Source organism: Rhinolophus hipposideros, assembly GCF_964194185.1.
Source record: "Rhinolophus hipposideros genome assembly, chromosome: 5".
NCBI lineage: Eukaryota > Metazoa > Chordata > Mammalia > Chiroptera > Rhinolophidae > Rhinolophus > Rhinolophus hipposideros.
In genome coordinates, this window is record NC_138051.1 from 61040691 (window position 1) to 61068038 (window position 27348).

The 27348-nt window shown below is 40.1% G+C and overlaps 1 protein-coding gene and 1 pseudogene across 8 annotated transcripts in view; one reads left to right on the top strand and one right to left on the bottom strand.

The window, feature by feature from the left end:
* The window catches only part of TRIM9 (tripartite motif containing 9), a 100678-nt gene that overhangs the window by 25213 nt on the left and 48117 nt on the right, over positions 1-27348 (bottom strand). For all 7 annotated transcript variants that reach the window (XM_081049052.1, XM_081049049.1, XM_081049053.1 and 4 more), the window contains exons 2-5: positions 24101-24196; positions 21686-21808; positions 7408-7518; positions 6140-6293 (exon numbers count right to left, since the gene is read on the bottom strand). In XM_081049052.1, coding sequence (XP_080905178.1) covers positions 6140-6293; positions 7408-7518; positions 21686-21808; positions 24101-24196 — 484 coding nt within the window. The remainder of the gene's footprint in view (positions 1-6139; positions 6294-7407; positions 7519-21685; positions 21809-24100; positions 24197-27348) is intronic.
* Positions 10305-11805, top strand: LOC308497706 (chromobox protein homolog 3-like; annotated as a pseudogene). Its single transcript has one exon. The product of its transcript is annotated as a chromobox protein homolog 3-like (transcript).

Below are 27348 nucleotides of genomic sequence, written 5' to 3' on the forward strand. Positions count from 1 at the left end.
TTCTGCTCAAAGCCTGTGCACATAAGTAGCCATGACAGCTGATTTTTGAAAATTTGGTAACAAGTGATACAAACAGTGATTTCTCTGTTTTGAAACTTCTGAGGAGCTTGACATTCTTTCAAAGTAGCCATGCCTCGAAAATAGCACTAGCTCAAGTCCATTCTCTCTGTAGGTACAGAACAGTCAACTGTGAACCTAGAGAGCAGTATGGGAGCAGGTGGGGCCCGGCAGAAGAGGGTCAAGGGGTCCTTGTGACCTTGTGAGAATCCGTCACATTGTTACTAGTCACAACATCCCCCTGTCCCCATATGGTGCTGAGAGTCTTCTGTATTACTTAAAACTGCAGATTAGTTGAGCCTTGAGACACACAGACATATGAATAGGAATGTTAGGTAATGAATAATCCCAGTTCCCAACATGTAAACTCAATATATGTATCTGGGAACAATGTTTTTACCAGCTGCTTAAAAATGTCTTTTCAAAACCAAAGCATTTATTTATTTCTGTAGTACTTTAACAATAGGAGGGAACAGTTTGGACCACATCCAGGGATATTCAGATGAACAGATGCTAATTGTGGCACACCTGGTAGGCTGTACTGGACTCTGAGTGTCATGCATTGAGTGAAATGTGCTGCTTGCCAGTCACCCCAACCAAGAAGATGGTTAATTTAACAGCAGTTTAGGAAACAGGTTCTATGCTGGGTAACCTAGAAAACAAAAGCAGTGACTCTCCCATGACAGATGTGAAGGCGAAGCGGGTCAATTATCTTAGACTTAAGAAAAGACTGTGATACATTGCAGGAAAACTATGCCTGAGTTACTAGATCAACCATAATGAAATTAAAGTCATGACCAGTTAAGTGGGGGTGATCAGTTTAGGAAGGGACATCATGTTTTAAGTTTCAATGGCACAGAATTCAGGTGGAATCTCATCAGAGAACAATGGCTTTGGCAGCTTCAGAGGTCCCAGAACATCTGGATTCGGAGGAAAGGAGATAAATTCATCACCTTGTTCAATAAAAAGACTACAGGATTGGATGGAGGATGGAAGAGAGAGGACAAAACTCCTAATGATTCTAATGATCATCTACACATAAACGGGCATCACCTTGGGAGTTGTAATTAGAGGGTTAACTTCAGGTCATTATACATGTTAGGAACGTACTTTGTCACTTAAACACTTTTTTTCCTTATACAAAGAATACATTTTAACATATTAACTACGGAGTACAATATGATAACTTTAAGCAAACCATTCTTCAAATGGCTTCCAGGCACATGAAATGATTCTCCCGGGGATATTTGCTTTTAACTGGCTTTATTAGAGCTACCATAAAACAACAATTTCCTAGGACTCTCTTTATCTCATTAGCTCCCCTATCAGTCTTCATTTTCTCTTTGCTCATGTTTCAGGCAAGTCTACACTTCATTAATTTTAAAATCAAAGAATAAGGTCACAATAAGAAACCAATAACATGAAAAGCAACTAGCACAGCCAACTTTATTTGTGAAACAAGGAAAATAAAGGCTTACTTCTCTTAAAAAAGGAAGGAAAAAAAGAAACCAATAACATGGTTTCAACTTGAATCACACAAATAATTGCAATGTCTCTAATAAGAAACTCAAATTTCCCTGTACAGACATAGGTCTTAATTATGTACAGACATAATTAAGAGTAATTGAAATATATGGTGTCATATGTAATTAAAACATGTGAACTTCATTTATAAGTCTTCAATGGATACACTTTAAAAGACCAAAAGGATAGAAAAAAGTCTAATTGCTCACTCATTTTTAGATCTTAATATTAACCCAGGTTTAAACAAATTCCTATATGTGAACAATAAAACTTCCCAAGAATTGCTGGTGTATTTCAATGAAGTATTTCGCTGAAGGAGCTATGGTGGCTGGGAATGCAATTTTCCTGAGTCATCTTCCCTGAAGTGTCCTTTGTGAATTGTCATTCCTTTTTATGGTGGCTGAACAATACAAATGGCATCTGAGGAAAGTTTAGATTTTAGAGGAACAAGAAGCTGTTTCTGGAAAGCTGTCACTTGTACACTATTAAGGATACATGTAATACCGGTTTTGAGGACATGCCTTTCAGGCCCCCAAGACATGAACAGATTACATGAACATCAGCATGTGTGCTTATGCCCATCATCACTGCCACATCTCTGGGAGCTCTTTCTCCATGGTTTATAGGAGGGTCTGTCCAGATCACACTGTCCTTGCCCATGACCTTGGTGCTCACTCAGGGCTCTTACATTCAACACGAGTTAATGAAGATAAGTGTGTCCTTAGGTGGGTAGAGGCACTTAAGGGGATTAACAGCCATTGGTCTATGTGCTAAAAAGGCCTGATGGAGTGTTAGGTCACTATTTCATCCTGGTTCAGGATGAACACATTGGTGTTTCATTTCAGCACCATGACTTGGGGACTTGGGGATACTTTGTGTACCTAGACAATTCTGGGGTGATATTTTTCTGAGGGGTAGGTATCTGAAATCTGTTCTGAGTCAAGCAGCAGAGCCCTTGATGCACTAAGAAAAGAATCTTAAAATTTCCTTCTCATGAACTGGGAAAGAGTTGACAATACCAACTTAAAATTAAGGAAAAAATGTTTTTATTATTCTCTAATAAAAACAGAAAACAAAGCTTAATCTGCTGTTTTCTATAAAAGAGAGACCAAACACCATTCCCAATAGTGTGGAAAGAGGGTAAGATGATTTTCTAATTAAAATGCAGCCAGAAAACATGTCATTACAATTTAGGGATATTTGAATAAAGAAGAAACCAGCATTCATGACATAGATCTCAACTGCCTGGTGATGTGGAATCAGAAAAAACAGATTAGTTAAATTCGTAGCTAACGGAATAAGTGTAAGCAGTGCACCGTTGCTGAATAGTAGTAGCTAGCCTAAGTGGAAACATTTAAAAACCAACAACAGAGCTATCTTCTTTGATTCTAAGGAAAAAAAAATACATTTAAGATGAAATTTCAAACCCAGAGATGCTAAAATTTTGATTTAAGAAGCAAGCAAATATTTCAGGTTTTCAGTTTGAATCATAACTTTAAATGCATATTTTAAGTAATTTTGAAAATATTTTAACTTTCTACTGTAATCCATAACTAGAAAACAATTAGAACAGTTAAAAACACATTGAGTTAGTTACACGTATTGCTAGTTTCACAATGGTCATATTCCTTTAACACCATTCCAAGTGCTACTTAATTTTGGCCATTTCTACAGGAACTTTGGAGAGCAGTTTCTTGAGATAATTTTTCTGAGAAGCTGTGAAAGTGCAGTTTATTAAACTGATTATGAATATCCTAAAAACATAAAAACCTAACACTACACTGGTAAAGTTGTATATACGTTAACAGATATCAAAGAGGCCAGCAGGAGAAGTCTTAACTACATTCAATCAAGATGTAGTGTGTCATGACCTTTTGGCGTTTTCTTTCCATCACGAGCATCTGACAGATAAAAATTATTCAGATTCTAAAGAGGACTGGGCTCTCAATGAATAAATTAAATTTAAAGGGCACAAAATAAAGCATATAAATTAACTCTGCAGAGGGATACTAATCAGAAGTAAATTAAATTAAGATGAAGTGTTAAAAAGAAAAGAACAATGGAATAATCGAGTCTCATACCAAATGGTCTGTTTTATTACCTTCCTAAATAACTATTCCTGATAATTTTGTGTCCCTGGTGAATTTCTGCTATGAGAGAGTTCTGCACTCTGGCTTTCAGGGTGCTTAGCATGGCTGTGTGTACAGACTTGAGTGAACTGTACACACAGCCATGCCCATGCTAAGTTCTATGTGCAGCCGTCAATAGCCAAGTGACAAAGCTTTAGGAATGTGGTCTGGATGCCCAGCTCATGAACCTGCAGTTCCCATGCCAGATTGTGTTCACTCCAACTGTTACCATCCTGCCAACTGTACTTCACGGTGGGCAGATGGACACGACAGAATTACAGCGGATGGGGGAGGAGTGGGCTCTGCCAGCTGATGAAAACATTTCAAAGTCCTGAGGCTTTTACCCTCTGCCTGCCCCTCCTCCTGCCCCATCACCAAGTCTAAGTGGGTTGGCTCATTTTTTTCCTCTTCCACCAGAATGCCCTTACATTACCCTTTTGTGACATATTTTCTCCTTTGAGCTACTTGTGACAACCTTTCAATGATTTTACCTCATTGAAAGAACTGGGTACAGAGAGAGGCTGATGGAGGGGAGTTTACCTGGGGCTGTATACACTATTCACATGGGTATATTTTACAGGCCACCAGGTAGGTGTTAAAGAAAAAAATTTGAACAGCAAGAAAGAATAACTGCAACAAAAATTAAATTTCGTAAGTCTAAGAGAGCAATTCAGTTATTCCTTGAAGAAGCTGCTTAGCAAGGCACTAACTTTACAGCACAAACTGGAAGTTGTAGGTATGGGTTCTGGAGCCATGCTCCCTGGGTTTGAATCTTGGCCTTGGCCTTGGCCTTATGTGAGCTCAGGCAAGCAACTCAGTCTTCCTGTGCCTCAGTTTCCTTAGCTGCCTTCTAGGGCTGTGAGAATAAAATGAGTTAATCCACTTAGGAGAGTGTCTGGTTTGGTAAGCAGTTAATGATGCTAAACATTTTTATTACCACAACAAAGCGATAACTACTTCAAAAAGTAGTTAAGGCATTGTCCCAAAGCAATACCTGCTAAACAAAAAAAGAAGAAAATGGAAAATAAAAGAGGGCAAAAATCCACTGACAGGATGAGAGAAGTACATGTAGCAGGAACAGGGTGAGTTACTGGGTGATGTGAGCCACCAGGGTCTACAGCCCTAAAACTTGCTGGGTTGCGTGGTTCTCTCTGTCTGATGAAACGAAGCATGTATATTTTTCTTAAGAAATACAAACTTTAAAGCACTGACTTCTAAGTAATTTATTATGTGGATGCTTCAGTTGGGAGAAGCAAAAAGCAAATCAATTTCTTCGGTTTTAAAAAAGATCAGGAAGTGACCAAATTAGAGAGACAGCGAACAGATTTAGTGGTCGCCAGGGGTTGGGGATGGTGGAAGGAAGGGGTGTGTGTGACTATAACCGAGTGGCACAAGGGAGAGCTTTGTGGTGGTGCAATAGTTCTGTACCTTGATTGCACTGGTGGTTACACACCTGACAAAATGGCGTAGAACTAGACACATATACTGCCAATGTCAACTTCCTGGTTTTTGACGTTATGATAGTTATGCAAGATGTAACCATTGATGGAAACTGGAAAAAGGGTATATGGGACCTCTCCTTACTATTGTTGCAACTTCCTGTGAATGTATAATTATTTCAATATGAAAGGTTTAAAAAAAACCTACTGGAAATATTTTTCAAATGGATATTTCTTACACGGCCATTGAAATATCACTGCGTGGTTGGCTTGAGTTTTTATTTTCCTTTGAAAAAGTTATTTTCCTTAAGATCATTTTAAGTACTTGTACTTCCCCTTGTGTCTACCCAAACATCTCAAAGAGATGTTTGCCATATTTCCGAATCACATAAAACAAAAAAATTTTAAAAAGTTAAAAAGTTTATTTCAAACTTTCATTTTCTTTCTGTATCCAGGTTGGCATTTTCCTGACCAGTATTGGCAAGCCGACTGATGCTCTCCAATTCCCAGTAATCCATGCTCAACCACTTGCTCACTATCTCCATCCATGTGGAAGTAGTTATTTCAATTCTGAACTCCCTTGATTTATATATTTCTGGGTTACTCTCCGTAACAAGATTATATTTATGTACAGTGATGCTCTCTTTCTCTCTCTCTCTCTTCCTTTCTCTTTTTATGTCAGCTGCTCTCTGATGCTGAGCAAATGAAATCTCTCAGACTCTCAAGGTGGCAAGCATTGAGTTTTTCTGAATTAATGTGACTTTCTGAGAGGTAGGTTCCACAGCCACAAGGGTATGCTTCCATTGCACAATAAGAGAGGAGCCACTCCAGATTTTTGTAACATTAACCAGAGGAGTGTGCGTGTGTTTACTTTCTCACCTCTCAGGTGATTTATAAACCTGGCAGCTGCCCTCTGTTTGCCTTTATCCTGCTTCAAGCACCAGTCTCCACTCGGGACGTTGCTATGGCAGGGGGGACGCAGGCACGCACCTTTCATCTGCACGAAGTCAAGCTGGTGAATGGATTGCAGCAGAGGGCTGTTGTCCAGGCTCAAGTCGAAGTCTGTGGTCATCCTGGGAGTGAGCGTGCCTTTCCCCCACTGATCCTCAGTCAGGTGCACTCTCCTTATGAGGGCGTCAGAAATCTAATCACAGCAGAGAGCACAGACTGAGAAATACACCCCACAATGGACACAGAACACTGCTTCTTGACGCTCCTGGAGTGCTAGCACCAAACCACTGTGGGACCCACACTACTGGTCTCCATGCAGGCAGCGAGGAGCCTATTAGGATGAGGGTGACCCATGATTTATCACTCAGATCTGGACACTTCTGTGAGTCAGAGAGGGCTCGTTAAGTAGTTATCAGCTGTAATTGCTCTAATAGACAAACCTGGATATATGATCACGCTATTTATGACAGATCAGCTAAAAGCCAACATTAAACAATGATGTGTTGGTGGTTAAATAATTCTAGAACCAATAACCCTGATTCTAACATGAGGTATGGGTATCCTGTCAAGACTTGGAAATGAGTTTTACAAAAAGGTTTAGAGAGGTTGCATGTGGTAGTCTGTAAAATGGAATTTCTTACACATTAAACCATTATCGTCATGTATCACACTCTTTGGTAGAGAATGGTTTCATTTCTTATATTTAGTCTCCATCATTCTTGGCCTCTTTGGTAGAAAATGAATTGCAAGGGATCTACACATTCCTTAATAAAAGGTCCCTTAATTATTGGGATAGAAACTTAAGTAAAATTCAGCTGACATCATAGCATCTCACTGAAACGATGCTGAAGAAATCATAAGACATCCAAGGGATGGAAAAAACTTCACGTTCTTTGGGAAATCACTGACTTATGGCAGTAGGAAGTATCAAAAAGCTAGAACCTTGCATACTTAGACATTCTAGCAGACAAAACTGTCCAGGAGATATTAGTGGGAAAGGACCCAATTCTTAGGCAAGGCAATAAATAACTGCTTTGGAGGAACTATAGGGAATGGTGTTTTCATGATTAAACATAAGAACAAAAGCAAACAAAAAAGCCCATGTACTTTCCAATCTTGTCGCATGTGGTGGCATAGACTTCCAGGAAGTCAGTAGAGGTTAGCAGCCACCTACATACACACTGCAGTGTGAAGGTAGTTTCTGTTATGGAGGGACCCATGCCAAGCCAGGGCCATTCGGAGTCTGGTCTTGAGAGCCTCAGACTCGGGACATTGTAAATCTGAAGCAGAAATCAATTGATACTTACCTGCAAAAAGCCACTAGGATCATTTTCCTTAATCACCTCCAGGCAGTACTCCATTAGCCCCGTGGTCTGTCGCAGTTTCACTGTGCAATGAGAGATTTGATCTCGAACCACCTAGGAATGATGAGAACAGAAAGGTCCAAAATGGCAGAGCACAGAAAAGAAGCAAACTGGGACTTTGGAAAGCTCCTTCAAACCAGAATCCAAGAGCATCATGGAATGGAATTAGATTTATGAGACTGTTTTGTGGCAGTCTGCTGTGGACAATGGCCCTAGAGCACAGATTGGGTAATGACTCTTACAGGAACTTGTAACAACAAGGACCCACCAGCAAGGAGTGCAGATTGGAACCCTGGGAAGAGGGTTACCTTGGCACCTCCAGGGACATCTTACACAGGTTCTCCCCTCCTCTGGGAAGCTGACAACCCTAAGCTGCTCTAAGCGGGAAGTTGTGAAGAGTCTGTAAAGGAGCTGAGTAACCCGAGGTGCAGTGGCAGCTACTGCTCTGGGACACAGTAGTCCGCGTTCTCCCACTCATTGCCTGCCCCTTCTAAACAGCAGACACCACCATCCAAACCCAGTTCCTTTCTCATTCTAATTCTCTTTCTTTGGGTGGGTGGTGGGGTGAGGGTAGAAGTGGGACTTGCTGTTAGACAATGAGCTAATGACAAGTAAACCGGAGAAAGATGGATGCAGAATTAAGTTTTAAGAATAACCCACTTAGAATCAACTCATTTGGGAAAGCGGTTTTAAAGGCTGCTCTGTTTGCCAAGCTTGAGTCAGCTTTAACCTAGAAAGGCAGTTTCTGCCTCTGGGAAGTTATCTTTGCCCAGTGTCAAATGCATGGCAGTCCTTGAAAAGTTGCTTTCTTTGGAGATAGTCATCATCTGTGTCGTCTGTTCAGTCACCCGAATCCTGAAGTGGTTTCTGAAGCATAGAGTTGAACAAGAGTTTTCTAGGAATCTCAATCCCTCACATCCTAGCTGTTTATGCTTCTTTGCAAAAGCCTCAAAAACATCCAGCATTCCTGATTTTATAGATAATAACTAAAAGTTTTAATAATAATTATTTAACATCTTTTCCTTGCTTCTTTTCATTATAAATTTATTCTCCTTTAAAGATCATTACACATACTTTCCAAAAACAATTGGAACGTAGATGGGAAAAAAAGCAAATCATCTCACCTCTCTAATGCAAATTTTAAAGCATTTGATATTTTCTTTTATTTTTCACCCCTTGACCTAGATTTATAGCTGCAATCATAGTATATGATAATTTTATTTCTTTCCCATTTAACACTATATCATAGGCATTTTCCATGTTGCCACCACCAATAAATGTTATTGGCCACATAAATATCCCATTGAGTGGGTTATCATAATTTATTTAACCATTTCTGTTCTCATATTTTTGGACATTTAAGTTCTTCCTAATTTCTTCACAATCCATCCATTCATTATTACTGGTCTTCGTTTCTAATTTTTTTTTTCATGTGGAGGACTAATTTTTTTATTGTGATAAAATGCACATAACATAAAATTTACCATTTTAATTGTTTTTATTTGGACAATTCTGTGGCACTACAAACATTCATATTGTTGTGCAACCATCACAATCATCCATCTCCAGAACTTTTTCATCTTCCCAAACTGAAACTTTTTATCCATTAAACATCACTCCATTCCCCCCACTCCTAGGCAAACACCATTCTCCTTTCTGTCTCTATGGATTTGACTGCTCTAGGACCCTCATGTAACTGGAATCACAATATTTGTCATTTTGTGGCTGGCTTATTTCACTTAGCATATGTCTTCAAGGTTTATTCATGTTGTAGTTTGTGTCAAAATTTCCTTCTTTTTAAAACTGAGTAATATTCCATTGAATGTATAGATCACATTTTGTTTATCCATTCATCCATTGATAGACACTTGGGTTGCTTCCACCTTTTGGATGTTGTGAATAAAGTTGTTATGAACATGGGCATACAAATATCTGTGCTAGCCCGTTTCACTTCTCTTGGGTATATACGCTGAAGTAGAATTGCTGGATCATATGGTAATTCTATTTTAATTTTTTGAGAAATCATCACACTGTTTCCACAGTAGCTAGACCATGTTATATTTCTACTGGCAGTGCACAAGGGTTTCAGTTTTTTCACATCCTCACCAACACTTGTTATTATTGTTACTTTTAAACAACAGCCATCCTAATGAGTGTCAAGTAGTATCTCATGTGGTTTTAATTTGCATTTCCCTAATGACAAGTTGATCATCTTTTCATGCGCTATTCACCATTTGTATATTTTCTTTGGAGAACTGTCTTTCAAGCCCTTTGCCCATTTTTAATTGGGTTGTTTTTGTTATCTTTTTTTGATGTACAAAACATATACATTTTCATGAAGTCCAATTTGTCTACTTTTCCTTTTGTTGCTTGTGCCTTTGGAGTCCTATCCAGGAACTTATTGCCAAATCCAGTGTTGTGAAGTGTTTGCCCTATATTTTTATCTAACAGTTTTATAGTTTCAGTTCTTACACTGAACTCTTTGATCCACATTGAGTTAATTTTTATATATATTGCATTAGGTCCAACTTCATTCTTTTACATGTGGATAGCCAGTTTTCCTAGTATTATTTGTTGAAAAACTGTTCTTTCCTCATTGAATGGTCTTGGAACCCTTGTCAAAAATAATTTGACCATATATGTGAGAGTTTATTTCTGGGCTCTCTATTCAATTCCAGTGGTCTATGTATCTATCTGTATGCCAGTACTATGCTGTTTTTATTATTGTAGCTTTGCAGTAAGTTTTGTAATCAGGAAGTATGAGAACTTCAATTTTATCCTTCGTTCTCAAGATTGTTTTGGCTATTTGGAGTCTTCTAATTTTTTTATTTTTATTTTTATTTTCTTTTTATTTTCGGAGTCTTCTAATTTTTTGACAGATAATTTGTTATTGCTTTTAAACTTTTAATATAAATAAAAATAAAAAATGAATGCAGGATTTAAAATCTCTTTATTGGAGATGAGAGACCTGGAGCAGCTCGAAGGTGGTGAATAATAGCTCTTCAAGTCTGCAATTAAAAATGGCCTCCAATAATACCACATTGTGAAAAATGGGAAAGAAGCATAATGGAAAAAGTGAAAATGTTGAAGAGGCAGAGCCTGAAGAATTTGTGGTGGAAAAAGCACTGGACCAACTCATAGTGAATGGGAAGGTGGAGTATTTTCTGAAGTGGAAGGGATTCACAGATACTGACAATACTTGGGAACCTGAAGAAAATTTAGATTGTCCAGAGTTAAAGCACTTCTTAATTCTCAAAAAGCTGTTAAAGAAATAGATGGTACAAAAAGAAAATCTGTATCTGACAGTGAGTCTGATGATAGCAAATCAAAGAAAAGAGATGCCGCTGATAAACCAAGAGGCTTTGCCAGAGGTCTTGATCCTGAATGAAAAATTGGTGCCACAGACAGCTATAGAGAATTAATATTTCTTATGAAATGGAAAGATTCAAGTGAGGCAGATTGGTGCTGGCAAAAGAGGCAACTCTGAATTGTCCTCAAATTGTAATTGTTTTTTTTTATAAGAGAGACTAACTTGGCACTCTTGTTCAGAAGATGAAGCCCAATCATTGTTTGCATACATATATAATCTGGGTCTTGGTGTTTTTGACTTATTTGTGTGAAGAAATAACTATGTTCTAATGAAAATCAAGTTTGATATGTTTGGTTTGAAGTAGTATTGAGGGAGTTGTTTTTTTTTTTGCATCTATAACACTGGTTACTTTGAACAAAAGCTTTCTGTAGTTGCTTCCTTTATCAGAAAAGAACATTTAATATCACAGTATATTTTTTCCTCTAAATTAGAGAACAACTTTTCTAAATGTTGGGGGAAATTTCCATTTTCATTACTCAGTCAGAATTTGTGTTTAACTCATATATGCCTAAGGATCACTCTGGGTCTTTTGTTTATTTAGGGGTTTTTGGTGTGTATACATAGAATACATGTGTAAATGTTTTTCTTTTTTTCTTTCTTTTTTAAACATTTACTAAAACAAAAATAGCATTTCACGACCATGGATAAGCTCATTTTTCTGGGATGCCATCATTTTCAGCAACCTAACAAATAAATCACTTCAAGTTAAATTGAAATTTTCCTGAAGCTTTAACCTTTGAAATTGCATAGATAATTTGAAGCAAAAGTAATAAATTGGAAAATTTAAATATAATGTAAACAGTTAAAATTGGACAATTTAAAAGCAGCCATATCAGACTCCATATCCATAGCTACAATCATATAAATGCAAGTTTATTTGCAAAACCCCTTAAGGGAAAATTCTGTCACTACCAACAACCCAAATGAGAAAACTAGGCAAATCCTGGTGTGCTTTAATTAGAAAAGCAAGATTTATTTAAAAGCCCTCTAATGAACCATTCTTTTACAAGAAGTTGAAATCCTTGTGGCTATTGACTAAAAAAAGTCAGGATTCATGGAATGTATAAGACTTCATTCATGGAATACAAGTTATAGATGGTTAGAGACTTGGCAGTTTAGGACTTGCTGGAATAAATGGGTGAACAAACTTTTGTGATGTAAACACTTCTTGTAATCAGAATGTTATCCAGCTAACTATTGTTTACTTTATTGTAAATACCGGTAAACAGTGGTCAATAAATAGTTTTGTATTCCTTTAAAAAAATAAAACCTCTTTATTGAAATGGATTAAAGAAACCAACTTTGATATAAAGATTATTTGTTTCATTGTTTTGGTGGGGAGAGTGGAGGAGATCAAATTTAAGATTCACTGGTTGGTTTATTTTCTTCTGGCATCTAGTATGTTTCAAACCACAACCATTTGTTGGCCTAGGCTCAAGGAATGCAAATTATTTTATTTTTTTAATCAGAAAAGAAACAAGAAGGTTAAGGTTCTGCTTCTTGGGAGGAAAAAAACCAAAAAATCACCCGAAGTAAAACATTTAAAAATGCAAGACAAGTGACCTATAGCTAATATGGTACTGCTCTGTGCCAGAAACCACTTCTATACCTTGGTAGCCAGTACATCAACACTGCTAGGTAGCAGAAACCTCAGCAATCACTGAATCTACCCAAATGGCATCTACCCTAGAACTATGCCTACCTGACCGATACTGTAAGTTCGAATAACAAGTAGAAACTGGCGCTGAGCACAGTAACCCAAAGTGAGTCTGCTTTTGAGGCAAAATAGACTAAATTGTTGGGTTTATTTTCCAGACCATTCAACTCAATGATAATTTTATGACTTAAATGTGCTGAAATAAATACAATACTCAGGCCTCATAAAATTCTATGTCTGTTTCTATGAATTTCCTTCTCAAGCAAGGATTATTTGGTGCCAAAGGAGCTGTCCAAGTGTTGGGGCTCTCTGGTTACTCTTTTTTTTCTTTTTTTCTGGCTACTCCTAAGAAGCTTAATTGTTGCACTGCCAAAGAGTCAGTGAGTTGCAGTGGAGGGGTGCAAGGGGCTGGGGAGGTTGCTGAATTGGTTCCTGAATTCCATGGCTCAAGCTTCTTGGAAGGACTCAATACTCCCGAGTTCCTGGCTCTCAGTTCCCACTGTTGCAACCCTGGATTTCGGTCTGTCTTTTACATTATAACCAACCACTTCACAATAATCACCATAGCCTGTGATAAAAATCACTGCTAAAAATTAAACTACAGGGTTCCCAGAAGCAGCATTTTTGGGTGTGCTGTAATTGACTTCTAGTTTCTGAATTAATTTAGCAAGATTTCCCATCTTCTGGAAATCAGCCAGATAATTAGAACTTTTAAGAGTATAAAGATTTTTTTCTCTAATTGAGTGTCTTTATTAGCTCTCTTACTTGCTGCCTTCTTCACTCTGTTATTTCTACCCCTTATTATTTATTTCTACATTGTATTTTTTTTTGTGGAAAACAATTCCTAGGCAGCCAGGCCATGTCACTTTTCCTTTGAGTTCCACATTTCTGTGCTGTGGCACTAATGTTCCAGAGACACCCGTGGCACCATGCTTGCAGCAGCTGGCTGGATTAAAGAGCTCCTTTTCTTAGGAAACGTGCAAGTTGCAGGAATTGACATAAACAGCGACTGGGATACAATCTTCCTGCTTTCATCTTCATTAAAGACTAAACCAGCTCTCCAGGGACCATGAATTAATTTGTGGCACACAGTTTCAGAGAAGCCTTTCACCATTTTATCATCATTCACCATCTGTTCTGGAGGGCGAGTGCCTATTAATCATTTGAACAGTTTTATTTTGTTAAGTGGAAAATTTATAAAGGTCATCTCTTGGGTGAGGATATGACACTAATACCTATTTGGAAAGGGGAATCTGCGAAATGGAGTGTTGTGTTCCTTTGAAGACTCAGACTTTTGCAGTAGCCTAGAGCAACCCATGATAACTTAGACAATACAAATACAAAATTTGTTCTGCCTAGCCACAACTATATTTTCCCATTCCATCTCTAACAGGCTAATCTCCTCATTCCACTCATCTCATGTGATACAGCCAGCAGCAAGAACTCAGGTTAATTAAGGGGAATTTTATTATTTTATTCGATTTTGACCTTGACACCCTTCCTCCATTTACTTCTTTATCTTACATGTGGCTCTTTTAAAGTTTTCTTTATTTCTTCTTTCTAATAAATACTTTTTCTCATATCATTCTCTCTCATCATGGCATCTGAAGGGATACCATTTTTAGCCTAAGTAACTAATATTCTTTCTCTCCTATTTCAGGAAATTCTTTTAAAATATAATCTATACCTTCCTATCGCAGTTTAAAACAATTTCCCCTAAAAATATGTATTAGGTATTTTTTTTCTATTTGAGGTACAAGTACTTTAAAGATGCAAGCTTGAAGAATTTATTCTTCCCAGGTCCTTTTGGTCAGTAGGGGGAGATTCTATGTGTTCCACCACGTCTTGAGGCAAGATGACCAACTAATGCTTGGAACTGACTCATCTATCTGTGAGTTATAGGTGAAGTGCGTTGGCCATTAGATTCATCTAGTAAAATAAAGAAGTCTCCTGTTTTTTCCTAGAGTAGAATGTTATCTCCTATATTATCATTACATTCTCTGAAACTTTAGAGACATTTAAATTAAGAAAGAACATCTTTATTTTCTCACATGCCACCATCCTCCCACATGGTTTTAAGCAAATATTTTCCCCATTCTCTTGATATCACCCTCTGTACTGGTGTCATTCATTCATTCACGTTGGCAACGAACCATTTCAAAGACAAGCCTGAGGCTTTGAGTTTTGCATCAAGCAAAGGATCATTTAGGCCCAGTAAATAAATAAAACGTGTACCTGTTTTGAGGAAGACTTAAGATTTTAACAGTAAAACTGTGAACTTTCTATTCTAGAGTGTGAATGCCACCGACAGCCTCATCAATAAACACTGAGTGGCATATGCAAAGCATGCACTTAGTGCATGGAATACCACACCTTGGTACAGAAAAGTTACTGAAGGAAAGAACACAAGCCATTTGGAGAGGTAAGCATGTAAGTGTAGTCCTGCCCACACAAGAGAAGATGTACCATCAATGGTGAGCGCAGTAAAACTGATTGTGCAGGACGGCATTCTGTAGCATGTGAGGTGTAGTGAAGAACAATAGATCATTCCATCATCTTCAAAGTGTGTATAAAGCCTTCTGGAGGTAAGGAGGGTCATTCATGCCTGTGTTTAGGCAGAGGGTGTTAAAGAAGTTTTGTGACCGCCCTTCATTAGCATTGCCAAGGTGGGTAGGGAGTTTCAAAGGTGTGTCCCCTAACCATGGTGAGCTCCAGCTGCCTGGGATGACATCCTGGTGATTCCATGGGCACCCTGGACATTCTAGTCCATACAGACCTTCTGTGACTTGCTCCGACATGCTCGGAAGCAGGAAATCACAGAATTTGCCAAATGAGACTGAAAGGAATTCCTCAATGATGGGCTTGTAATCAATAATTATTGTGGCTAAATTATTCGATTTGGACCCCTAAAGAGTTCTGCTGAGAGCAGTTGAACGGTTCGAGTTACCACAGTGTGCCTAATTTTCCCAAATGTCTTCATTTTAATGAACCAACTGACCTCCTTCCAGTAGTTTTATTGGGATTGAGCTGATTACTGGTTTAAATGTGTTATCTTTTCTTTTTAGTAATGGTTGTAGTTGGTCAAATACTATCTAATTATTTTAAAATTCTTTGTGAGCTTGGGCAGGTATTCCTTTTTCCCTTCCTTTGTTTTTCGCTCTCTCCCTCCCTTGCTCTCTCCCCCAACTCTTTCCTCCCTCTCCTCTCTCTCTCTCTCTCTTTCTCTCTCTCTCTCTTTCTCTCTCTCTCTCTCTTACTTACCTATTATGAAACAATGGCAAAATAGTTGAAGCAAGCACTTTGACAAGCAATAATATCCCTAGTGTAAATTTGTACTCAATGATACAGCCATATAATTAATTTTGTTGCAAACATAATGGGAATACAACAGGCAATACATAGTAAATAATAACAAAGATGACAATGACAATAATAATAATGATTCTAACAAAACCCAACAGTACAGTAGGATTGAAAATCAAGCATTCTACCGATAACTATAATTGGGACATGGAAACCTTCTGTAAAAAGGAAAAGCTCTATGAAACAATAATCTTTATCATTATCCCTCAGCATTTTCACTGAGTAATTTTGTTGGTATGTTAACTTACCAACCACATGTGGAAATTAAAGATTAGATTTTTTTCAGAATGTTTTTGAATAACTATAATTTTCTTTTTCCAGTGGACATTGGAGTTGAAAGGTAACAAAGAAGACACCTATTGCAATACATGAATTCATTCTAAAATATCGGAGAGAGAACACTTTTAAGATGGCTGTAGAATTACTTCAAATTCTGAATATTACATAAATAAAAATAATTCTCAGATATTTCTTTGAGTTTACTAAAAGTAAAATGACATTTGCAAAGTTCCCACCAAAAGCACAGCTCTCATTAATGGTGCATTTTAAGTGTTGTCACAAATTTCCTGTGAGGGTCACAGACAGAGAGGACAATTTAGGGCCTTACTCAGCCAAGGAAGACCTGGGAAGGACGTTAACAAAACATACAGAGGGAGAGAAACCTGGGGATCCAGTTTACTCTGTTGGCCACCGGCTATTGCCCAGTGGTTCCAAATATGACTTAGTAATATTTTTTGAGCACTCAAAAGCAATTTTTCTCTCCAGTAGCTTTTTGACATTTGCTTTAGTTCATCACATCTTGAAAATATAATAGATATTTAGCTCCCAGTGTTTTTTTTTAAACCACAGACTAGCATTAACTGTAATTTACATTAAAAACAGTGTTTCTAAAACAGGTCACATCTGCATATGTCTCAAAGCCTTTTTCTCAGCTTTTGAAAATAGCTCGCCAAATTCTGTGAACTGTTTTATAGGGTGATCAAATACAAACTCAGTCCACTAAACAATTTCCTAAGTTTGGAGACCATGACACCCGTTTATAGGCTAATTCTATGCTATGAACTCTGGTATTATGGGGGAAAAAAACCCTGGAGCCCTTCCTCAGTGTACTGAATGAAATGAGATTTCCAGTCATGCTCTCTCAGTGATAACACCAATAAGAATAGCTAATATTTATTGCGTACTGTGCTCAATGCTTTACAAGGCCCTATGAGGTCATGACTACAGCCTTGTTTTACACACAGGTGAAAGAAATTGAGACCTACACTTGCCCGCAGTTAGAGACCTAGTAAGTGATAGTGTTCTCACACCCTGTTCTCTATGACACAGTCTAGGCTCTTCACTTCTCAGATCCATCTTGCCTCAGAAGCAGAACTATTCAATCTGCTCAGGCAATCAGTGCTTTCAGAGAGGGGCCTGAGTAGATGATAAAGACTGTCTTTATATGCACTCACTTTCCAGCATCCGTAGCCTTTTGGCTTGCTCGAAAAGAGAAAGTTGCCAGAAAAATACACACACAACTCTCTTGTGTCAGCAAAAAGCAGGCCCCCGAGAACTCAGCCAAAGGGAAGCGGAAGACCGTAAGATTATCCCTGCGGGAGTGTGAGTGATGGGTTAGCCAACAAAGACAGAAAAAAGAACTGTGTTTGGCAAGTGATGTCTATAAAAGGCCAGTCTTTTCTCACAAATCTGAGTAGCAACAGAAGTGACAAGAAAGGGAAAAGGCAGAAGAAAAGCAGAGGGAAGGAGACATGGAGGCTGGCATCAGCAGTCACAGCATCGGCACTGCTGGCTGTTTTTAGAAGCAGTGACAGATACAATCAGCTGAAACAGCAGAGGAACAAATCACTTGAGACAGAAGAGAGAACAGCTTTGCTGCCATGGGGGATGACCAGCCACCTGTCTCTGTAGCCCTTTGGGATCTGGGGCAGGGAACTCCGCCCTGGGCAGGGTAGAATGAGGGCAGGCAGCTGCCTCAGCTCAGCACCCGCCAAGCGCGTCAGTGCGCTTTGTGGGGCAGGCCACCGTCACGGCACATGGAGTCCCAGCGACTGACGTGTTACAGCCATTCCCGTGTCGTCTCCATCTGCGTGCACAGCACAGCCCATAACTGATTTTCATACAGTCCCATCCCGTGGAGGCAGCACTGAGGAGGGGGGCTGAGGAGCGTTCACGCCCCTCTGCCACTTTTCGATATAAATAAATGATAAATAAATGATGCTTTGTCAATCTTTGATTCCCTCTTCCATCCAGATTCCTGCCCTTATGTCTCTCCCACATAGGAGGAATTGCCACTGCAGTAACCATGTCTACGACTTACCACAAACTATTCACCTTCTTCTGTTTAAAGATGCCAGGAAAGTGTCTGCAGTATTTTAAAAGCGAGATTTCCATTGAGAAAAAGTTAAAATTTAATGGCTACATACTAAAATGGTTGGCCCCCTAGTTAGAGGGAGAACCCCAGGTGTCCAGCTCATTTCCTAATGACAAGTGTGTTTTTATTTTAGATAGCTGTGTGTGGTTCAAATGGCATCTGGAGTACTGCGATAACAATAAACATTCTGGGTTTCTGAAGCATGCTAAAATGAAGAGCTATAGTGAGTTTTTTTATCAGAGTAGGTGGCAGGACCAGAACACATCCTTGGGTCCTCATGACTCACTGGATGGAGCAAGACCAGGGAGCATTGCGCTAATCACCACCGTCTTCTTCACTCACAGCTTTGTCGAATCCTGGAGGCAAGAATGTAAGCCGCCATTAACACAAACCTCCTAAACTTTGGGCTACTCCAATGCACTCTGACCCTTTGAGCTGGAAGTAATTTTTCTCTCCTCCCAACTTATATGGATGGTATTGGCCACCTCTGTCCTGGAAGCTTGCTCTGCCTGTGTTGGAGTCCTTTGTGGGTGTGACTTATTTCACCCACTGCCATGTAAAGCTCCTTAAAGGCAGGACTCATCCTGAGTCACCTTTGTGTCACTCTTTCCCCCCCCACACCCCCTGCTCTGCACTCAGCTCCTAGCAGGTGTGCTGTAGGTGCTGGCTGACTGACGACTGGATGTGGGTGGGGACAAGCCTTCTCTGCATTGTATCTCTACCAGCCAGAGGCAGTAGAGTGCTGTGGCCCAGATTCTGGGCTCTGAAGCCAGGTTACTAGGACAGGAATTCTGGATCCTTGGACCAGTTCTTAATATCATGGTGCCATGGTTTCCTCGCCTCTAGAATGGGAATAATAGTAATAATGACCTCAAAGAGGTGATGTGAGAAATAGAATAGTTGATCCCTGTAGCACAATTTGTATCGTGCCACCTCAAAGAAAGTGTCCTCACGTGTTAGCTATTGCTATTACAAAAGCCAGAGCTTGGTCACCAGGGATGCTCATTCTGTGTTGCTCGCTGGGCAACTACAGAAGCACATCTGAGAGCATTTCTAGATTTTAATTCAGATAAAAAATGGTGACTCTAGAAGAATTTTTCATTCAGACCTAATGTGAATATCTTGGATGAAAATATTTATGGATTACTAACATTTCCCAGATTGTTGCAGTTAAATATGTAAGATTGATATCCACGTGTAAAATGTTTTGAGTAAAAAACAGTATCTTTAATACTGCCTCCATTTTCTTCCTCCACATTTTAGGAATTACTACCCATGTTGCCATGAGACACCGTCCAGCAGTCCTTTGGGGAATTATAAGCAAATAATTTGATCACAGATTTTAGGAGCCTGGAGCCTGGAAACTGATGGGTTAGAGAAAGCCATGTCAATAAGACTTGTCATTATTCAGTGTGTAGTGAATTGTGCACGACACAGGCCACTGAGGGAGCCTCCCTCGAAAGCCTGGTGCCTTCCTGATTATCTTCAGGTCCAGGTTGAGGGCTCCCCGAGGCAGGCGCCAGTGTGGTGCCCCTCAGGGACTTGAGTTCATTGGAAGATGAACCTGAGAGGGTCTTCCAGTTAGACTCACTACCAGGAAATAGTACTGGCCTCTCCGGAAGGAGCATTATGATCCTCAGCCTTGGTTCACGGTCTAAATCAACAGACTGAGGCTCTCTGAACACTAGAGCCCTGGTTCAGATTCAACTTCAAGATGTGCAGTTCCCTTTATCAAGGAATCTGCTGTGCCTCTCCTTGATAAAACTGCGCTATTGCTGTCTCATGAGGAAACTCAAAGAGACATGGCCCTGACACAGCACCAGAGGATGTCTTCCTGGCGAACTGCATCATGGGGCACAGCCCTTTCTGGCTTGGACCCTGTTGTCACAGCTCAGCCTTCTGCCTGCCTCCGTTCCACAGGCCCCTTCAGAGAGACAGCTGGGAAAGTCACAAAGGCAGGGGAGAAAGGTTTCCATTCCAGCCATACTATTGCCCTGGTTTTGGAGAAGGAAGAAGCAGGTGTGTGGCTCTAAATGTGTTTTCAGGAGCAGCAGGTCGATGGGGGAGGACGATGCCTTAGAGAAGGCAGCTAGGGGGGGGGGTTTCTTCGCCTTTGGAGAGAATTTCCCTGAGGAAACGTTGCTCTTTATCATGCTGCCCAGCTCCCTGTCCTGGACTCTGGGTCCTGGTGTGCGTGCATGTGTGTGTGGTGGTGGTGGGGGGAGTGGGCACACAGAAAGCATGGACGACCCTGCTGCTCAGGGCTCAGCATTGCCAGTCTTGCTGCAGGTCTGGCCCAGGTCTCACATCCCTGTCAGCAACTGGTTTCCATCCTTTTTTCCTGGTAACAACGAACTGGGTCCTGGCTCTGCTTGAAGCTTCCCTGCCACCAAGCTTTAGTCCTAAATCTTGTAAGCTGTGATCTCTTATTTCTTCATTTTCAAACTCTTCCTTGGTTCCTCCTACTGGAATCCTATTTTTTTTAAGAAGTGGGGCCTTCTCTTGTCCTGCAGGGACTAAAGCCTGCTCCAAATCTGCTGGGGATATCTGGACTGTTCACCAGCCACCAGCTCCCTTGAGGTTGTGGCCACTCACTGCTGCCCACTATTGAAGTTCCCTGATGTCCACTGCCCAACCCCAACAGAGTCTATAGTCAGACCTCACTTCTTCCTTCAACCCAATCCCAGGCCAATTCTGCACACTACCCACCCACCACCCACTGGTAGCCACCCTGAAGCTTATTGGACATGTATGTGGACCTCTGTTGACTGCCCACTGCTGAGCTCCCCTCTGCTGGGTTCTTCCCATCCAGCCAGCCTGCTTTAATGAGTAATGGATGGGATACCAGGTATCTCCAGGACGACCAGTCTTTCTGCCGTTAGTGCCCCAGACTTGTAATCAATTGATTCCACTGCGTAAACAAAAGTCTGTACTGCTGTCCAATGGCACAGTTCACCTAAGAAGTTAAGACAAATTGTGTTTGCTTTCTGGAAAGTGCAGATTCCATCTCTCAGTTAAAAAATACATTATGCTTCTGTACGGTCACTCTGAATATCCTGTCTAAAATTTCAAACCCCGTCTCCAGTACTCCCTATCCTTTTTTCCTTTTTTGTTTCTTAGCACTTTTTACTAATAGACTGGATATTTTTACTTAATTATCTTGCTCATTGCTTATCCCTCTTGGTAGAATATAAGCCCTATGAGGGCAGAATTTATTGTGCGATTTATTTTTTTATCGTTTACCTAAACCAATTCCTGGCCCAGAGGAGTCACTCAACAAATACTGGTGAGGTAAATGAAAAGGAAAGTGGTGAATGAAGGGATATGCCTACTCCTTGCCAGCCAGGCCACTGGCCACCCAAGGCTGTGGACATCCTGCCCCCTCTGGAGCCTGGGCGTCACAGACCTGGCAGCTCCGCTCCTGGGCTTTCTGCTCCCCTCATAGCGCAGCACTCACCTTCAGCTTGTGCTCGTGCTCCTTGTTGACGCGGGCAAGCAGCTGGGCTTTCCTTCTGTTGAGGGCGTCGATGAGGGCATCACACTGGGCCACCAGGCAAGCCTCAAACTCCACACTGTTCTCCTGTGTGAGGAAGCACACCTCTCAGCCATGAGGCGCCCGGGCGCCCTGGGGATGCCAGAGAGAACAGAGCTCCCCAACCCATCTGAGGGGTGGAGACCCCTGCTGACGGGAATGGAGAGCAACCCTGTCCATGAGGCACATCGGGCATCTTCAAAATAACTGGATAAATTTCATTCGACAGCGGTAGTGTTTTGCTTTCAAGTTAAATTGAAACAGATAAATCTTACTTAATGAACTTATTTTTATCAAACGGAAACCACCTCCAAAGTTTGCATTATAGTAAATAAAATAAAGTTGAACATGAATCCTTTTGAAAGCTGGCATATGTCCACCTGTGTGTGGTGGCAGGTGGCATTCAGAAAGGCTGGAAGCCTAAGGGAGTGGAGTATTATTGAGGCATGAGAGATCAAAGAACCACTAAATTCAGGGGAAGAAAGGAGGAGGAGGATGGCAGCGGTCTCCAATATGAAACAATAATTCAACGACAACAGAAGTTTATAAGAATAATGCTGGGCAAACGTACTTCCTCCTTTCATTAAGGAAAGCAAAGTGAACACGGGTAGGCTGTAAAAATCAGACATGAGCCAACAGCTTGAGGGGGAAGGGTCGCCATGTTTGAAATAAATGGTAGCTTCCCTGTGGTGTTTAAATTGAATGCTGGAGTTAAACTTTTAGATTGAGCTAAATCTGTACATGCCATTATCTTTGTTTTTAAGCAATTCTCTCGTTAAATTATAAGCATCCATTAAAGGTAATCCTTTCAATAAGTTACATATGTAATTTTGACTCTCAAAGCATAATCTGAAAAACTATTGTAATTTATATCAAGTGAAAGCTGAATACTCACATATACACTAACAGCACTGAAAAAAATAGCACCCAACTGAGTAAACTGTAAACTTCTGGGGGTTGGCAAGAAAGAAACAGCCTAGCCTATTAAATTTTAATTTATTCCCAAAGTTATAAAGAACTGTGTGTCTCTCTTAACATAATGACCTACTGAGAGGTATTTGGTAAATTTCAAATGCCAGCTCTTCTTATTATAAGGTGTGCATTACTTGAGCAATGACGTCTACAAACATTAAGTTTTGTTTTCATGGCAATTGCTTTTGAGTTCTCAGAGAAATCCCCTAGAAAACACCATTTAAGAGCTCTCTATATCCCACGCAGGGCAATATTGGGAGGGAGGCAGAAAGAAAGCCTTGCTCTGAAGAGGAGGTGAGGTACAGAGGCAAGCCTGGGGTTGCATATTTTATGCCAGCAAAAGCAAAGAAGGGACTGACTGATAACCTCTATTGCTTTGGAAAACGGAAGGAAGTGTACAACTGTTAGGTTGTTTGGAATCAAAAGTTTTAACGTGGGCATGCATGCCAAAAAAAGGGCAAAGAAATCAGTTGTGAGATGCTTTGGAAAGCTGGCTTACATTAACAAGCCAGTTCTGCCTTGACATGGGTTAAATATTCACTTAGAAAGACAATTTACAGAAGTAACCTATAGAAAGGTTACTTCTGTGAGGCAAATCTCAAAACATGAGAATGGTAAACAGTAAAGAAATTCATTACTTTAGCATCTCAGGCAGTTAATGGCTTATCTATTTTACCTATAGTGGAGAATTCACGAGCTTCTAAATGCTGGCTGATCTGTTAGTCATTGTGTTCAAATAAAGCAATATGGAATTGTAGTCACCAGGAGATCATGGTTGAAAAAATTTAAGTACTCAAGTAGAAGAGAAGAATAGAATATGGTGCAGGAAGGAATGAAAGAAGGAAGTTAGAAAAGGAAGGAAGGAAGGAAGGAAGGAAGGAAGGAAGGAAGGAAGGAAGGAAGGAAGGAAGGAAGGAAGGAAAGAAAGAAAGAAGGAAGGAAGGAAAAAAGGAAGGAAAAGTGTGACCTGTTTGTTACCATCAAAATAAGATATAATTATTACAAGGTATTTTGGGAACCTATAGAGTTTCAAAAACTAAACAATAATGATTCTGAGTTCACAAAGAAATAGGTCTCTTCCTAAACACACAGTAGCGGAGAATTAGGACCTCTGTGTGGAAGACAGGAACCACTTGGAAAACCAGGTTGTTTCTGGCTTGTTGGCAAACATAACCACCTCAAGAAGGGGTATGTTCCAAGTTGGTCTGCATGTGCATTTGTATGTATTAGAAGACACAGAGCAGAAAAAAATAAATAGGAATTTCCTCACAACACATAAAAATAAAAGAGAAGAAACGGACAAACACCCCAATGGCACAGGGTTTGCTTATCCCCCAGGGTTTGCTCTGTCTCAGGTGCTGCCCATACCTGTATCTGCTGGACCATGTTGCGCAGCTGCACCAGGAACTCCTTGGCTTCCTTGGCCCTGTCCGACAGCCCGTTCAGTGCCTGGGAGAGCTGACTCTGCAAAGACCAAGAGGGAAACCAGGGAGCTATAATCACATGAAAGAGCAACAAGATCATAAAGGGTTGTGTTGGCCCGAGACCCAAGAGTACACGGCCTCCTAGATTTCTCTTGTCTGACTGGAGACACTTGGCCAACATTTGTACATGTGGATTCTGGTAACAATGGTGTCCAGACATCTTCTATCGCTCCTGAATGGTTTCTCCTCTGTAGTAGTGAAAACCTCTGGCCACTGCAGTCAAAGGCCCTCTCCAGGTGATATTTGCTTAGAATTTCCTCATCTCATTAAGTAATTAATTCAGCAATAATTTATTCAATGCCTATTATTTGTCAAGAATTAAAAGAAAAAACACCACGGAGTCAGATGATCAGATAATTATCAAAATTCTTTAGCCTGAAGTCTAAATAATTGATCTGGTGTTGGGGCACAAAGAATGAAGAGTGTCAAGAACAGGATGAGGGAGGGAAGGAAGAATCACAGGTGTGATGCTCTGGGGCCATTTCACTGTAAAGATAGATCACAAAGGACACCACAACATTCTTTCTCATCAACATTGTCTTCCTTTTCCCAAGTACAACCCTGTTACCCTAACTCTTCGCCACACCAGCCTCCTAAGCCAAGGTGTCCTGTCTTTGTCATTTCCCACACTGCCCCATCCATATGGGGATGCAGTTCTGCTGGGAGAGCCACATGTCCAGAGAAGTACTTGCTTTCCCAGCCTCCCTGTCTGCTGGGACGGCCACGGGACACACAGCTGATTGATGGGATCTAAGTGGAAGTTGGCTGGCGGCTGGTGTGTGTGTGGGGGTGGACTGAGAAAGCCTCTAACGGGACCAGAGTGGCTGATGCATTCTTCTTCCCTTTTGTTCCTGACTTTATGGCAAATGTTTTGTGACTCTCATGAGAAGAAGGCCAACATGATAAGAGAGCAGGGGTGGAAAGAGAAAGAGCCCGAGTTTTAACGGCATCTTTTGAGCATCTTGGACCAATACTTGAAGTCTCCTACCACTTGGCTTCTTGGTATGTGGGGAAAACAAATTCTTGGCTAAGTCCCTGTCCTGAAGTTTTCCATTCCTTTCAGCCATTATCATTGTACCTGATACAAAATTCCGTGTCCTAGCAGTTTGGCCATATCCTTCCTTCCCTCCTGTAAACTACAGGGACAAACTCCCTTTCCCATATGCCTTCTTTGAAAACTAAGCCCACTCTCCTCCTTGTGAACACAATGCCTCATCCCACTCTTTCCTTTCAGTAAAAGGACAGAATCTTAAAATTATATCTCTTGATCTTATGATTATTTTTCTCATACTTACTTATTAAATACAAAGTTCGGCACTAAATCTTTGAGAATATGCATGTAAATGCTTGGTGGAAGCATTGTGAGGTGGTAGAAAGAACACAGACTTTGGAAGGGTTCAAATTCTGGTTCTGTTCCTTATTAAGTATGACCTTGAGAAAGTTAACCTCCACTTGAATTACTTCAATGGATAAAATGGGAATAACAACAATACTTTGTAGTTGGCTTCTTGTGAGGGTTTACTGCATTCATCAATGTGAAATCTCCTGCTAATTAAGGGTAGTGGTTAAGGAAACTACTCTGAATTCATAAATGCTGCCGGTTACTGGTCAACTTTTTATACAGTTTTACCTCATGTATAAAATAAGAATACAGTTACTCTTAGGTGTTGTGGGCATTGCAAGATACACATGTCTAAAGCCCAGAATCCTGCTGGTGCATGGTGGATGCTTAATAATTCTTCGTTGCTATTAACTCTTATTGACCTTCTTCCTTCTTGCTCACAAATACCTGCTGACTGACTGGGGGCATTTGAAGGGGAGATTCCTGGAATGGGATCTGTTGGAGAATATCCTTTATCACCTGTGCTCTGATTTATGGACTTAGATGCTGGGAGGCTAGACCCAGACAGCTGAGTAAGAAAAAGCACAAAGTAGATTTACCCTTGCTGAAAGGGCTACTCATTAATCACTAGGTCCCAGCTGCACTATAATTTGGAGTTTTCTCCTCAAGAACTTTTACCAGGAGCTCTGGGGATGAAGGAAGGAAAGAAGGTCTCATTTGGAAGACTGGGCAATAAAATGAGAGACATATTCTAAAGGAGACATTAATTTCATTGTTACTTTAGAATTCATAGCCCTTCTTTTTCTGAATGAGCAAACGCTGGCTGGGCTACCACAGTTTTCTCCACCTTTTTATGATAACCTATGCCTTAGTAACATTTGGAGGTTGGAGTACAGAAGCCAAATTCATTCAGCTACACAGAACTGAAGCTACCTGATTTCTTGTATTCCAGCCTTGCAATTAATTGTCTGTACAATGTAATTCAGACCTGACACCCATAAAGAATTGTTGACTGCTATATAATCCAAAAAAAATTATACCATAGTTGACAAAGAGTGCTGATTCAAATCACTCCCAGTATTTTTCATGGCAAAACAATAAATGAATTGCAAAAATCTATTTATTTGCAGATTTTCTGTCTTTGTGTCTATGTTCAGTCCCAAGAATACCTTCTACCTGGCAAATGACTATTCTGGTATTTGATAAACAACTGCATTATAAGATAAAGATCTAGAAACCTCTTTCTTAAGCTTTGCCAACTTTCAGATATTGAGCAGGGGACAATGCAAAATTCTGGAAACAATTTATCACTAGAAAATGCTCTTATTGTAAGCATTTATGTGTGTGTTGCTTTTATAGGATAGTCTTTTGATCACATTTACAAACTACATCTGATGTAGAAGAACATTATTATTGATTGACTTTGTTTTCCAGAAGCATTTAAATTCCTGCTCTGTGCTAACAGAGATGTTCTGTATTCAGGACCATAGCGCAGCCCTGTAAATTCATACTGGAACACTGAAGATGCAAATATTAAGTGTGTGTTTCCATTATGGCATCTTTGGCTGTACATGTCATTAAAAGCTGTTTATAATGTTTTAGCAATGGCATTCTCATTTCTTGGATATTTGTTCTCCAATTTCCTGAAAAGATGTCATGATCAGAAAGTGAATGAGAGTAGGAAAATGATGTAGCCGAAGAAGCAGTGACAAATTTCCAGTCAAGGGCTCAGAACATGCTCTGAATAACCAAGATCTCCCAGAAAGATGGCAAGTTGTCTGGAGCGTGAA